The sequence below is a fragment of the Hemicordylus capensis genome, chromosome 5, assembly GCF_027244095.1.
Source record: "Hemicordylus capensis ecotype Gifberg chromosome 5, rHemCap1.1.pri, whole genome shotgun sequence".
In the NCBI taxonomy this organism is placed as follows: Eukaryota; Metazoa; Chordata; class Lepidosauria; order Squamata; family Cordylidae; genus Hemicordylus; species Hemicordylus capensis.
Window position 1 is genome coordinate 65,291,910 of NC_069661.1, and position 15,251 is coordinate 65,307,160.

General features: G+C 42.5%; 1 protein-coding gene across 2 annotated transcripts in view; it reads left to right on the top strand.

The window, feature by feature from the left end:
• FHDC1 (FH2 domain containing 1) overlaps positions 1 to 15,251 on the top strand; it is a 58,257-nt gene that overhangs the window by 14,924 nt on the left and 28,082 nt on the right. For both annotated transcript variants that reach the window (XM_053258629.1, XM_053258630.1), the window contains exons 4-5: positions 9,682 to 9,743; positions 11,172 to 11,274. In XM_053258629.1, coding sequence (XP_053114604.1) covers positions 9,682 to 9,743; positions 11,172 to 11,274 — 165 coding nt within the window. The remainder of the gene's footprint in view (positions 1 to 9,681; positions 9,744 to 11,171; positions 11,275 to 15,251) is intronic.

The window sequence follows — 15,251 nt, forward strand, 5'->3', positions numbered from 1 at the left end:
TTTGGACCCTGATTTATTTTTGTCTGGTTCTGCATGTTGTATATTTTTCTGTTTCTGTGTGTTTTGTAGGTCTGTGTAGTGTGGAGGAGGTGTTACTGGATGCTCTGATATACCGCCACCCCCCCCCGCCCCACACCACACAGAGGCAGATATTGCCAATGCGATAAGCACCAGGGAGTATTGCTCGTTCCTCCAGTGCAGGGGATTCCTTTTATCTGAACCAGAACTGGTGCTGCAGAGGTTGGGAGTGTGGACAGCTCTGGGAGAAATGCAGTCCCCAGGCATCTCCACACACCTTCCAGGCCTCCCCCCCACACCCTCCCAGCATCCCTTCACACTCTCAGCCTCTGAAGCACAAGTATTGGTTCCGATAAATCCTGTGCTCTGGACCTAGCAAGTACTACCTGGTGCTGATCGCACCGGAGGCATCTGCCTCCGTATGGTGCAGGAGGTGGGTGAAACCTGACCAGAGCATCTGATACACAGATGCATCGGACTGCAATCAGCATCTGACTGCACAGGCCTAATACTTTGTATCATGTTGATGTATGTTGGTATGTGTTAAGACATTATCTATTGTGAGCCAACAATTTGCAGCAGAAAAGCAGGATAAAGAGCTAGTTCAGGAGATTCAAGGTGTTGCTACCCTGCTTTGTGACTGCACCTTGTGTGATCTGCCTGAGTTTACAGTTGCATCTGAAGAGAAGATCATGAAGTTTGAGCTAAGGTGTGTGTGGGTAGAAGTTTAGTATACGTAAGGGCTGGCATGAAAAGCGATGCTGAGAAACTCTGTTGCTACCAAAGAGGCAGTGCAGTGTCGGAAGTTGCCAAGGCTTTTCCAGAGTTTGTTGAAGCTGAGTTTGAGTCTGGTTAATGACTCTGAACCAGTCTTCAACTGCTGGCAGCCTACCTTGCAGGAGTTATGTGCTCCTAAAGCGAAACTGGAGCATCCCTCAGTGAGGGTGGATCCTAGGGAAAGGTAAGAGCCCTCAGTCCATCCTAACTTTTTTTTTAAAAAAAAGCTGAGAAGTATCTTTCTGTCTGATGACAAATAGTTCCAAGGTACATTAAAAAGGAGTTGACTTGTGTAAACATACACACAGTTTTAGTAAGACTTAAAGAGATGGGAGAAAGAGTTGGGTGTTTAAGTACCGTATTTTATGGACTATAAGAATCACTTTTTTCCTCGAAAAATATCCGCCAAAATTCAGGAGCGTCTTATATGTTTTAACAGTTTAATATGTTAAAACTCTGAAAAACTGGATTAAAATTAAGGTGCGTCTTATAGTGCATAGCGTCTTATAGTCCGTAAAATACGGTATACTTAAGGGTGTTAGAATCATAGCTGTGTGTACTTGGGAGGAGAGCTGATCTTGTGGTAAAGATAAAGTGTGCCGTTGAGTTGGTTTTGACTCCTGGCAACCACAGAGCCATGTGGTTGTCTTTGGTAGAATACAGGAGGGGTTTACCATTGCCTCCTCGCTTGCAGTATGAGATTATGCCTTTCAGCATCTTCCTATATCACTGCTGCCTGATATAGGTGTTTCCGATAGTCTGGGAAACATACCAGTGAGGATTCGAACTGGCAACCTCTGGGGAAGTCATTTCCCCGTTGTGCCATTAGGTGGCTCTTGTGGTAGCAAGCATGAATTGTCCCCTTTGCAAAGCAGGGTTCGCCCTGGTTTGCATTTGAATGTGAAACTACTTGTGTGAGCACTGTTAAAATATTCCACTTAGGGCTTGGGGCCACTCTGGGAAGAGGATCTGCCTGCTTGCATGTGGAAGATCCCAAGCTCCCTTCCTGGAATCTCCAAGATAGGGCTGAGAGAGACTTCTGCCTGCAACCTTGGAGAAGCCACTGCCAGTGTGTGTAGACAATACTGAGCTGGATGGACCAAAGGTCTAACTTGGTATATGGCAGCCTCCTATGTTCCTACTTCTCAAACATCAGTTAAAAGATCTTGACCACCTCCTCTTCATAGTCTGCCATTTAGAGTTTTTCTTTACTCTAGCTAGTGTCCTCCAATAACTTTAGTCCTATAAACATAAGTGGGGCTACTCCACAGAATGTACTGTGGCCATAAAATAGGTTGTCATGGTGACAGGGGTCTTGCCACAACATTAAGGCTAAATGTGTTTATCGGGCTGGGGAAGGTTGATGTCTTGACTAACCCAGTGCAACAAGAGAAGCACTGGTGTTACACCTGCTTCTGAAAAGTTCCATACTAGAATGCATTTCAATTAGCTCCCCTTCTCCTGGAGCTCTCTACATTGGCCCAAAATATGCCCCCGAGGACTCCATAACCTGTGGGAAGGGGAGGTTGTCAAAATTTGCACACACACCCCACCCTGCACTGAGCCAGCAGCAGCTGAGTGAGTTGACCTTTTCAGAAGCACTGTGTTTTGTTAGGATGTTAGCCACCTTATTTTGTGTGAAACGGTCCTGTTAAACCCCTCCCAGGAATTCCAGTGAAGATCTAATGGATCTATATTGGAGGATATAAAGCTGATGCATGGCAGAATGTTAAGTTGTTACATTTTTGTGAGTGGCTGGCTTGGATTATACTGCTCTGACTGGTCTCAATCACATGTGGTAAAGAGGTGTGTGCGCGCTGCCTTCCCTCCCCGGCCCCGCATGTGCCATGGCACCTTTTAAACCAATATAGTGCATATATAGACAATTAGTTTGGATGAAGCACTCCACTGCAGTTAGAGAAAAGTGTCCTTACACACAGGAACATGGAAGGACACACGTGTTCATTAGGGATGTGCACGGAACTGGTTCGGAGGCCCTTTTAGGTTCAAAGGTCAATGTTGTCCAAAGCCAGATTCTGCTGTCATTGTTCTCAGACCTCAATGATGGTGAGAGGGAGGCATATCTGAATTAAATACAGCAGGCATGCTTCCTAAATAGTGCCACTGCCCTATAAACATTACATTCATTTTCACCCCTAGCTCTGCCTATGCCAAAACAAATCCATGGCTGGTTAATACTTCTCTGACCAGCCCGACCACACTCAATAAGGATGTGCGTGGGAGACATGAGCACTAGCACTCTGGGATGTGCACAGAACTGGTGACTGCCAGTTTGAATGTTGCGGGGGGGGGGTAGCTTTAAGGACTGGAGAGGGTGCTCTCCGCTGCACACACACACCCCACCAGCCACATGTCCCCTGCCGGTGCTGTCTGCAAAATTAGCCCTGATGCGTCACAGACCGGAAGTAGCCAGAAACGCCCAGTGCGTGTGCACAATGCACTGGGCGGCAAGGAGATACGCTGCCACCCTACGGGACCGGTTTTGCACACATTGCCAGCAGGGGGGACACGGGGTGGGGGAAGAGCACACTCCCCAGTCCTTAAAGCTACCCCCCCCGCAACATTCAAACTGGCAGTCACCAGTTCTGTGCACATCCCAGAGTGCTAGTGCTCATGTCTCCCACGCACATCCTTATTGAGTGTGGTGGGGCTGGTCTGAGAAGTATTAACCAGCCATGGATTTGTTTTGGCATAGGCAGAGCTAGGGTTAAAATGAATGTAATGTTTATAAGGCAGTGGCACTATTTAGGAAGCATGCCTGCTGTATTTAATTCAGATATGCCTCCCTCTCACCATCATTGAGGTCTGAAAACAATGACAGCAGAATCTGGCTTTGGACAACATTGACCGGTTAACATTTCTTCCTCTGCCAACCCCTATAGCTCTTTTGTATAAGGGGTGCCAGTGAAGCCAGATCTCAGGTGAATATGGTCAAGCACAGGTCAGAAACACTAAGGAGAATGAGGGCCGCCCTATGTATGGACTGTATTATGAATGTGAAAATATTGGTAGAGCTTGAGTTCTTTATTTCGTGGCCCCTTGGCTGAACCAGCATTCAATTTCATGGTATTTATTATGCTTACGTGGGGAGCGGGTGCATGGCGGTCGGAATGAAAAACTTACTACTGCGGGTTTGGTATTGCATCTTATACCCAGCTGTAATTGCTGCCATGCTCCAAATTACTGCTCTTAGAGGCTTACAGTACTGTGGAGAACTGGACATTTGCTTCAGCTTCCCCTCTTTCCCATAGGTGCTCTTACCCCCTGGCCTTCGGGGCTGAAGTCCAGGGCCTCCATACCCTCTGCCCCCCCCCCAAATATTCTTTAGTCTGTCCTGGGTGGTGTGGTTTGTGCCCTTAAGAACCTACGTGATAAAAAATGATGCAGCCTTAAACTGCCTTGAGCCACTTCAGGAAGGGCAAGTATATAAATAAAATCAATGAATAAATAATAAAATAACTGCCCAAGTTGGAGGAATTGAGAAGATAATGGTAAAGAGATGGAAGAAAGATGAAGAAAAAGCTCTGAAACTTGGTAGCAGTAACTCATTAGGAATATGATTGAAAATGTAGTTAATGTACAACTAATTTTAAAAGCATTACTATAACTCCCTTAGGGACATAGGAAGCTTCCTTATACAGAGTCAGATCACTGATCCATCTAGCTCAGGATTGTCTACACAGACTGGCAGCGGCTTCTCCAAAGTTGCAGGCAGGAGTCCTTCTTGGCCCTATCTTGGAGATGCCCGGGAGGGAACTTGGAACCTTCTGTATGCAAGCATGAAGATGCTCTTCCCAGAGGGACCCCATCCCCAAGGAAATATCTTACAGTGCTCACACGTCTCCCATTCAAATGCAACCAGGGCAGACTCTCTCAGCAAAGGGTACCATTCATGTTGTCCCTTTTTTGCAAGGTTAGAAAAGGACTGGATAACTATTTTGAAAGTTTAGTGAAATTGCTATCTGCCTCATTTTCTGATTAGAAATAAGGTATCAGTTGGCATTGTATAGCTTTATTTTGAGCATGGAGTGTAGTTTTGTTTGAAATAATAACGTAGTTTTATTTATCTGACTGAACATCTGTACATGACTCTTTGTGAGAAGTGAAGATATGTAGATTCCTGAGAAACTCCAGTCTCTGGACTGGAGAATAATGAAACATGGAAACATAGGAAGCTGTCATTGGACCATCTAGCTCAGTATTGTCCACACAGACTGGCAGCAGATGCTCCAAGTCAGGAGTCTCTCTCAGCCCTATCTTGGAGATTCCAGGGAGGGAACTTGGAACGTTCTGCATACTGACATACTTTTAGGTAGGAGCAGAACCAAACCTCAAATGATATGATAGCTGACAGGAATGCCAAACAGGATTTAGGAGTGATAAAAATATGGCGTTTACATGTAAACGCATATATTATAATTGCTGTGCTCTGAGCAACACTTAAACAGGTTTTAACTTTCCCCCCTCTTGTTTGTTTTTCTCAGTATTTGAGTACTTCCAGTGGGTGGGTGCTCATTTCCTGTTGCTAAGTATTCACTAGCAAAGTTATAGGGCAAATGTTGAGGTGGAAATTTGGGAAATCATGGCACATGGATCAGCAAACAAAGTAAAAATAGCTTCATAGAGAAAGTGTGGAAAATACCTGCCCTCTGGAGCAAATATGCCCCCTTTCCTTTCTTCATGGCCCCTGTACAATTTGCTGCACCTTGTGTTGTAGTTCCATCAATAGGGTAATAATGAATATATATGTTTGCTAGAGAGAGAATGATATTCTAAGCAAGGGCCCATGCAAACATGTTTGCTTATTGGAATGGGTATGGGTGTGACTCTGTTCTTGTATCCAGTTCACAGGCTATTTTCTGAAACTGGTGGCGTATCCTGGATGTGGAAGATCACACCTCTTGGATGTTTTTATCACATAGACCTAATACAGATATTACACTTGCTAGGGATATGAGGGGATTTAGTAATTGAGGTGAATTGTTGCCACATGTGTTCTTCCTTCTTAATAATACATCATTGTTGTGTGACAAGTTCATTTGATGAAGGCATTCTAAAGATTTCCCCTCTTCTTTTGCTGTGTGATATCCCTATCTCTAAGTTCTTCAAGAGTTTCTGTCATTTTCCAAAATGACAAAATGATAATTCTTTATTTGGTCACTGACCAGAAAAAGAAATTCATCAAAACATCAGAGCACAACAATATCCAACAGCTATAATATAGAGAGGTTAAAGGGCTCTAGAAGATGTCATAACTTGTCTAAGCCTTGTTTCCAAAATGGCTTTGTTGCACCCGCTGCTCAGGCAAACCAAGGGTGCCAGTATTTTGAGACAACCATAGAGATAACTATGTCCTAGATAGTCTCTGCAAGATCAGCTACTATGACAGCTGTATAAATGTCTGCCTGAACAGCCCAGGGCTTGACAACTCCCAGCCGCCAGGGAACCATGGCACCTAAGATTCAGAGGTAGAGTATTTAATAAAATATGTATTTGTCCCAGGCACTGTTTCTTCTAAGTATGTTACAGAGAAGCCCATTTACCCTCCTCCTCCCTCCCATTAATGTGCATCACTCTTTTGGTAATCTTGTCAAGCATCCATTGTCTGGTTGCTAAATTTTGGGGTTGGCCCCAAGATCCAAAGTAAAATGTTCAAGGCCTGAAGTAGTATCCCACATTAAAAAACAAACAAAAAAACCTGAACACACTAGATAATCATGGAATCGTTAAGTTATCTTACCTTAAAATATTTCTATACCTTGATGTAGTTTCTTGAGATGGAAGTTCTCAGTGCTGGTGAAAGAATGTCCTCCTTATCAGGGTGTGCACAAAACTGGCTGGTTGGGTTCGGGTCCGAACTGGACTGGGCCAGTTCGGTTTTGTCCCCCATCGAACCCACTCACCCCTGGTTTGGTTCAGTTGGGGGGGGTACAGAGTCATTTTTATGGGAAACCTTTTTAGTACTTATCCTCTCAGGGGGCTTCTCTGAGGCATGGGGGGGTCTATGGAGTTTCGCCCTCCCCCACTGGCCTTTCTTATGCCAAAGATTTCTCAGTTCTGGCATTCTTTTTCCCTTTTCAGGCCTTTTCCCCCTTGCGGTGGCCATCTTGGAAGCCACCGCACATGTGCAACAGGCCTCTGTGTGGCCTGGATCATGGTTAACCCCCAGAGCAGGTAACTCTGTGTCCGCTTGGTTCCCCCCCCCCGGGGGGTAAGTACTAAAATTTTAAAAAAATCCCCGTAAAAATGACTCACGAACGCCCCAAACAGCGGGGCGGTGGGGGGGTATTCAGTCTGAGATCAGACTGAACAGTGAGTGGTTTGGTTTGACCCCAAATTGTCAAACTGAACCAGTTCAACGTCGAACCTGTTTGCACATCCCTAGTCCTTGTGTGCAAGGTGCCTCCAAGTTGCTTCTAATCTAAGTTTACCAATTAGTCAATTGAATAACAACTTTAGAGGTCAATGAAGGAACATTCAGCAAAACATTTGAGAACAGATTAGATACAGCCTTTGTAATGTTAGCTGAACCTGTGGTAGGTGCATGGGCTTTCACTTAATGATACAATCTTGGTTTAGTGATTAGAGAGAAGAGGTTGATGATCTTTATGCAAGACAGTGCAAGCTGATACACACTCACTCACTCAATGTGAGACATGCATGAGAGACAAACTGCATTTGATAACAGGAGGTTATTTCAGTGTTCTTCAGATGTACAAAATCTTGACAAACATCTGCATGTTGTCTTCAAAAGGCCACTGTTGGTCTCCCCTTATCATCAGTACATTACAGCCTTCCCTCCCCTGCCACCCTGCTCTTTTACTTTCCACATAATAATCTTGTTCAGATAAAAATTCTGAAGTCATTCCTGTGATCAAAATTGTAGCATAGGATTGATTTGTTACTGTGACTAAGTATGAGTCAGGCATTTGTATCTTATTCATTTAGATTTCCTCTCCACCCTGTCCAAAGGCTTTAGGCAAGTTATAATCTTGTGCATCTCAGATTTAAACTGTCCCATGTAGTAGGTTAGGCCAAAAGAGAGTGAGCAGAGGTCTGCTAGGTTAGCCAGTATGTGGTTGAACAATTACCAGACAGAGATTGTCATTCTTGCACATCTGTATTTGCAGGTGTTTTATGGCCTGCAGGTGACAGACAACATGAAACAGTTCTCCAGTGCTAATAAATCAAGCGATGGTTGATGGCAGCAAAGAAAACCAAGTTACTGCTGTAAAATGTTAACCTAATGACATAAGGTGGAATGATTCCAGAAGATAGTTGCTAACTTCTCAGATTCCAGTATGGAATGTAGTGACTTTTTTGTTCCATTCAGATGTAATGTGGCTTGAGTGTTTTTATGTCAGTTACAGTGGTCTTTTTTCTTTTTTCAAAAATAGTAGTGAACCCACATTGAAGTAGGACAAATCATCCTTATCATTCTGCCACAAAGATAAGCATAAAAAATGAAAACACTAATGCAGAACGTGCATTGCAAAAACTAAGCATTGCAAAACTAAGTTTCTCATCGCTTTCTCTCTCTTTATGCACTCCTCATTATTACTGATAGCAGACACTATAAGAATGAAATGTAGTTTAGGTTTTTAACTCGTACTATTCCTACAAGATGTAAAAGTAACAACCTAGATTCATGAGGGTAAGCAGGTAAAGGGAAAAAAAAATTCTAGCAGTCTTTCAGGGGGATTTACCAGAACAGCATTCAGATATAATTTGCATGCTATTTATAGCTTCGATCCAAAGAACCATGACTAGGAGACAATGTCTTAGTGCTGTTCTGTGAACTCTTATATTGCACAAGAGTTCACTAAAAGAATGCTCCTCCTAGTACAGTGCCACAATGTATTGGGAGTTATGGTGCAGTCCTAGAATCATGGTAAATAAGGAAGATGCAAGCTTAGGTGCATTAACTCTAGTGGACCATAAAAATGTCTTGACAAGTTTTCCACAACAGAAGAATTTCTCTGGATTTGGGGTCCTTTTTTTCACTCAATGCCATTCCACTGTGTCAGAAACCATCATTCCATGAGTGGGCTTTGTGTTAGCAGGAGGACACCTTTCAGATCCAAGCCTGTATCTATATTTTTTGCTGGAAACTGCACTTCTCATCATTCATCCGTTCATATGAACCAGTGAGAGGGGAGTGTGTGTGTGTGTGTGTGTGTGTCTTAACACACTCTCTCTCTCTCTCTCTCTCTCTCTCTCTCTCTCTCTCTCTCTCTCTCACTCACACACACACACACACACACACACACACACACACTTAATTAGCATGACTGTGGAAATTATTGTGTATCTAATCTATTCTTGCCAGACAGATGTTAAATAAGCAGTGTTGTGAAGATGTAGTAATTAAAAGAAGCTATAAAGATGTGCTGTAAGACAGTTGTACTTAAAGTACAGATCACTGTGTAGAGGCACCATTGTTTGATACTAAAGATGAGAAACAGACTACTTCTCTTCTTCTGAAAGTAATAATGTGACTTGTTAACAATACTATATTGGATGCCAATTTTGCATGTAATGAAAAGTTTCTGTAGCAAAACAAAAGTGCCTATAATTAAAATTATAGGTCTGGTTTTAAACATATTTGAATGGTAAGCTTTCAAATGAATATCTGAGCATGGTTGGGGTTAGAGTATCTTCATGGTGAAGAGAGATGAAATCCCTGTATTTGCTATGGAGTAGAATCTTTGCCTGTGCCAGGAAATGTGAACAAAGTCATTCAGGATGACTAAATTGCAAACCGCCCAGAGACTCAAGTTTTGGGCGGTATAGAAATATTTTTAAATAAATAAAATAGTCTGAACAAGTTTTAATGCATTTTGACACCCCCTTCTCTCTCCTCAGATTAATATTTTGGATGCCAAAAGAAGTATGAACATTGGAATCTTTCTCAAGCAGTTCAAAAAGTAAGACATTTCACATCTGCAACTGACAAACATTATTAAAATATAGCAGGAAAAGCAGAAATACTCAGCTTTGAGTAATATAGCTGTAAGTGCAATCCAGTTTGAAAATAAAGCATAAATTTATCAGTGAGCCTGATACCATATTTCCTTAAATATGGGATTAAAACATAGAATTGGAACTTAAGATTGAATTTTGGTTAAGCCACCTTCAACTGGATACTTGTTTTCAGTTGAGTTTAGATTTCCTCTCAGAGTAGAAAGCTGCTATCTTTTTAGAAAGTATTTCACTTAAAAAAAAAAAATTGTATATGAAAAATTACCCAAGAGTAGGAACTGTAGGTTGTTGTGCTTTCTGGCCCTGCTTTATTTTTTGGTGTAATTGACATCAATGTACTACTTGTGTTAGAGGCAAAAAGCATAGTCCACGAGGACAATTCTGTTCATTTCAGTGAAACCTCTCTAGAACATAATAGCCCTGCTGGATCAGGCCCAAGGCCCATCTAGTTGATCATACTGTTTCACACAGTGGCCCACCAGATGCTGCTGGAAGCCACAGGCAGGAGTTGAGGGCATGCCCTCTCTCCTGCTGTTATTCCCCTGCAACTGGTACTCAGAGGCACGAGTACCATGCCTCTGTTACTAGAAAGCTCACTACACCATCATGCCATTGAGCACTGTATTAGAATGACGCTATCACGACATAATTCAGGATTGATTGATTACATTTATATCTCGCTCTTCCTCCAAAGAGCCTAGAGCAGTGTTCATGGTTATGCTTGTCCTAACAACCCACCTGCTAATTTGGCAAAGAGGCACCTTTTTAACGTGGTGATTCTTCTTCTTATTATTATTATTACTACTACTACTACTACTACTATTATTTACATTTATATCCTACTCTTCCTCCAAGGAGCCCAGAGCAGTCTACTACATACTTAAGTTTCTCTTTCACAACAACCCTGTGAAATAGGTTAGGCTGAGAGAGAAGTGACTGGCCCAGAATCACCCAGCAAGTCTCATGGCTGAATGGGGATTTGAACTCAGGTCTCCTCAGTCCTAGTCTAGCACTCTAACCACTACACCATGCAGGTGGAGAGTAACTGACCCTATCCAGCCCCAGCACAGTACCTCCAGTGACTCTTGCTGGTGTCTATCTTATGTTTCTTTTAGATTGTGAGCCCTTTGGGGACAGGGAGCCATCTTATTTATTATTTATTTCTCTGTGTAAACTGCCATGAGCTATTTTTGGAAGGGCGGTACAGAAATCGAATAAATAAATAAAAACCCTGTGAGATAGGTTAGGCTGAGATACACGTGACTGGGTTCATAGATGTGAGTTCATAGATGGAAGAAATATAGTGGTCTCATCTGTGGAAAGCAATGTTCCTGGCACTGAAGTATATATTTTTTTAATATTTTTCCTTCAAGATCTGTTGAATCCGTAATTGAAGATCTTCATTCAGGAAGAAGTGATCTCTATGGTTCTGAGATACTGCGTGAACTATTCAAGTTACTGCCAGAAACAGAAGAGGTAAAAGAGTGGTTGTGTGGCAGCGTTCTGGGCAGGGGACAAATGGTATCAGTTCTGGAAAAGATGAGAGAAATTTCACATCCTAAACTTAGACTGCGAAAAACAAAATACTAATTGGATAATGTAGTGTCTTACCCTGAAAATATAATGCTTGGCTTGGGAGATGCTGACTACTGTCACAAAACACATTACAGCAGCCTTGCGGTGATGTTACATTTGAACAAATGTTTAGGAGGATGTAGCTAAGTGTGAAAATTGTGGAACCACCAGTATACATTTAGGAATGTTTAATCACTCCTTTCCTCTTAAGCTTTTGGACACCCTTGAAAACACCTGTTGGCGAAACATTTGGAAACAATAGATGTATGGCTTGAGTAATAAAACATAGGCAAAGGGCAAAAATATCAACAGGACAGACAAGATGGGCTAGAAAAGGCTAAAATGTTAAAAGATTGTGAGGGGAGAATGAAAAGCTGCTTATTGTGCAGCAATGGAGAGTTATAACATTCCAGGCATATCAATAACAGAGCAAAACGGTGTGGTAAGGGTTCAAAGGGATGGGAGAAAATGACGAGAGAAAATGTGATTCAGGAAAGTAGTAAGACAATTGGGGACAGGATGGTGGAAAGTTTTAACTGTGAGGATAGAAGCTTGATGTTGATCAGACAGATCTTAGGTATTCAGCTCAGGGGCTTGGAGAATAGGAAATTTTACAACAGACTCAAAATCCTGGGACTGTACCATCTTGGAATGTACCTATGGGCCTGCTTGTGGCACCCCATATCAGAATCTTTCTACATGTGAAGGGCTATACCAGAGCCTCCCCTGAACATTTGAATCGGCTTGTAGGCATTAACAACTGATGAGCAAGATGGTTCAGCCAAGGCCCAAGTGGACAAGGCTGCTGTAGTATAGGTATAGCATGACTCATGAATAAGAGTTTAGCAGTATATGCAAGAAGAAAGAGATGGAATCTTTTGAGATACTGAAGAGATGCCTTTCCTACAGCTTGTAAGTGGGGAGAGAAGGAAGGTAGAGCTAAAAATATTGCCAAGTTTTCATGCTAGAGGTGAGAGGGGGAAATGACAGATTCGGCAGAAATAGTACTAAAGGAATGGAGTGTTTACATGCTTTATATAAGAATGATGAATTGTGATTCTCATGTTCAAACTGAGATGCCAAGAAAGACATAAAGGAAGAAATAGCAGCAAAAAAAAGTTATGGTATGAAAAGCTGTGGAATGCTAGGTGTAGATTTGGAAAAAGGTAAAATCATGAGAATCCCTAGAGGGTATAGAGTGAGAGCAGAAGGTGCCCAATAAGGTCCTAAAGGAGTGGGATAACAGTTGAAACCACCAAATGTGATAGGTTTGAGGAGCAGGAGAGAGCAATGTTAAAGCCCAAGGAAGAGAGGGAATTGTAATATAGTTGTTGAAACTGTTCAAATGTGCGTGGTGTCATGGGTGTTTTCCAGCTAACTAGACATTAACATGTTTCAGCTTGAATGCTGCTTTGCTCCAGTGTAGAAATATACACAAAAACCTTTACTTTAATGCAAGCTAGCTTTTAGATAAGAATATAAAGACGAATTCAACAAGCTAGAAATGTGCGTTAATCTAACGTATGTTGCAATTAAGGCTACAACATGTATAATGGGCCACTGCTTCAGATGTTGAACTCTGGAAAGAAATGTTCTAACTAGCCTTATGGCCAGTGCTCTATATGCACCAGCAATTGTGCATTTGGTATTGTATGCATAAGAGAAAATATTGAAAATCTTAGTGTTTACACTTTTTAAACAAAATTTCTAGCTGTAAAGTGATCTCAAAAGCCAAGGAGAGGACTAAAGAGGATTTCCAGAGGTCTGAACGGAGCTTCAGTACCCTGAGTAGCACCTTGCCACTTTCCATTAATACGTTGTACCCATGAATCTAAAAAAAATCTGTCCTCCACCCCTGAGTCTTCTGTCATGCACAGAGGATTTGTGACAGGGTCTCATCTCTGATTTCTTCCGCTGTGGTTCAGAGCTGTTCTGCATACCTCCAAAGTGCAACATGAAGTTGAAGACCAGACCATTCTGCTCTCAGGCCTACCCTAAGATCCAGGCTCAGGAAAACTGGCAGTCTCATAGAAGAAAACCGCCTCTTGGTTGAGAGAAGAGCGGGGGTGGTTAACCTGGTGTCTGCATTTGTGGATACTGGTTTGCTTAGTTAACATACAGTATTACAGAATTCAACTTTCCTTGATTCAGTAGATGTGGCCTTGTCTACTGGAAGCCCTGAAGTGTTCCCAGTGTTTGTGCAGAGGGTTGTTTGCCAAATTATCTATCTTGCCCAGGGGCGTAACTACCATTAGGCAAGGGGAGGTGGCTGCCTCGGGGCCCCCACACCTTGAGGGGGCCCCCAAAGGCAAGTCAAATGTGAAGTGCGTGTGTGTGTATCAGCGAGGGGCCCATTTTAAAATTTTGTCTCTGGGCCCACTCCAGCCTCATTACGCCCCTGATCTTGCCATTAATAGCAAATGACTCCAGTGAGTTAGAAACTAGTACTAAATTACTGATGCTTTTGTTTCGAGTGACTGTTTGTGTTAGAATCTTAGATCAACTGGCAAGGACCAATTTCTGGTGCTGTTTTTTTCCTTCCCTCGGTGGCCTGTGAAGTTAGGAGCACAAGCACTATCCAGCCTTGAGGCAGTCTTAAAAGATGTGCCAAAATCAACTTGCAAGTGGGGCTAGGAAAAAAGGAATAAAGGTGAATAGATGACAAGCTGCTGCTGCCATAATATTGGTGGTTTGTAAAATCCTGCATTTCTTTAATGGGCCTAGTGTCGCCCTGCCTTTGAAAAGTCTTTGCAGATGCAGGAGTTGCACATAGAACAAACAGAACTCTGAAATGCACCTCTTTCCAAAGTTTCTGGTTCTTCCCTACTCCAGGTTTAGGAAGTTCTTGGGTTCTTCAACTGATGTATCCACACTCCCACCACCACCACTTGCTTCTGCCTTTCTCCCTACCATTGATATACATACCGCCTTCCTTGCTGTCCCTTGGTTCTTACACATCTCTTAACTACACAATTTCCAGCAGTATTTTCTGAATTCCATTCTTGTCCTTAAGCAGCTAGTGGAGAAGGATAGGACTTGAGCTTCCTGGGTAATTCTGAGCTGCTACTATTTTAGTTCATATAGGTAGTCACACCTGCATGTGGTTTACCCAGACTTCTCTGATATATCGCACTCTTAGTTTAAGAAACAATGAGCGAATATGATAACTTGCAGATCTTGTGTGCCAATATGATAACTTGCAAACTCTTGCGCAAACATGAAGTGTGACTTAACAGTGGCTCTTGATATTTTAAACCATCAGGGAGAGAAGAAACTTATCCTCTTCCTCGACTTGTTTAGTATGCCCACATTCTCACTTAATGCTAGCAGCATGGACCAAGCTGTTTCTCTGTGGCAAGATCCTGTACCACTCAAGTAAGTGGCTGGATACAGGAACTATGTGGATTGAGCCAATTGATTTTCCCCATTTATGGTTGCCTACGCTCCTGGCTGAAAGCTGAGTGGAAAAGTTCCCACATGGCTCCTGTGTTAGAAATAGCTCCTGCAGTGCTAATGTTTCTGAATAGGGCTTCAATTACCATGATAAGAATACAGTGTGTAAAGAATAAAAAGTCTGTTGGGAGTTAATCACCAGTTCTACCTCAGAAGAATTCTCATCTGAATGAATGGTGGGCATAGTTTTTCTTTTCTTTTCCCCAAGACCCAATTCATACATTACCTTTGTTACATAGTTGACACTTCAGACCATCTCTGTGACCAGCTCTCATCCCTTGCTTATGTGAGGATATTTCTCTTTTGTGGTACTTCCCATGTCAATGACAGTAGCCCCAGTGAAGGAGGATATGCTCATATAAAGTACCCTTGTGTGATTTGGACTACCCTCATGTGGTGCTCATCCATACATTGCTATATGGATG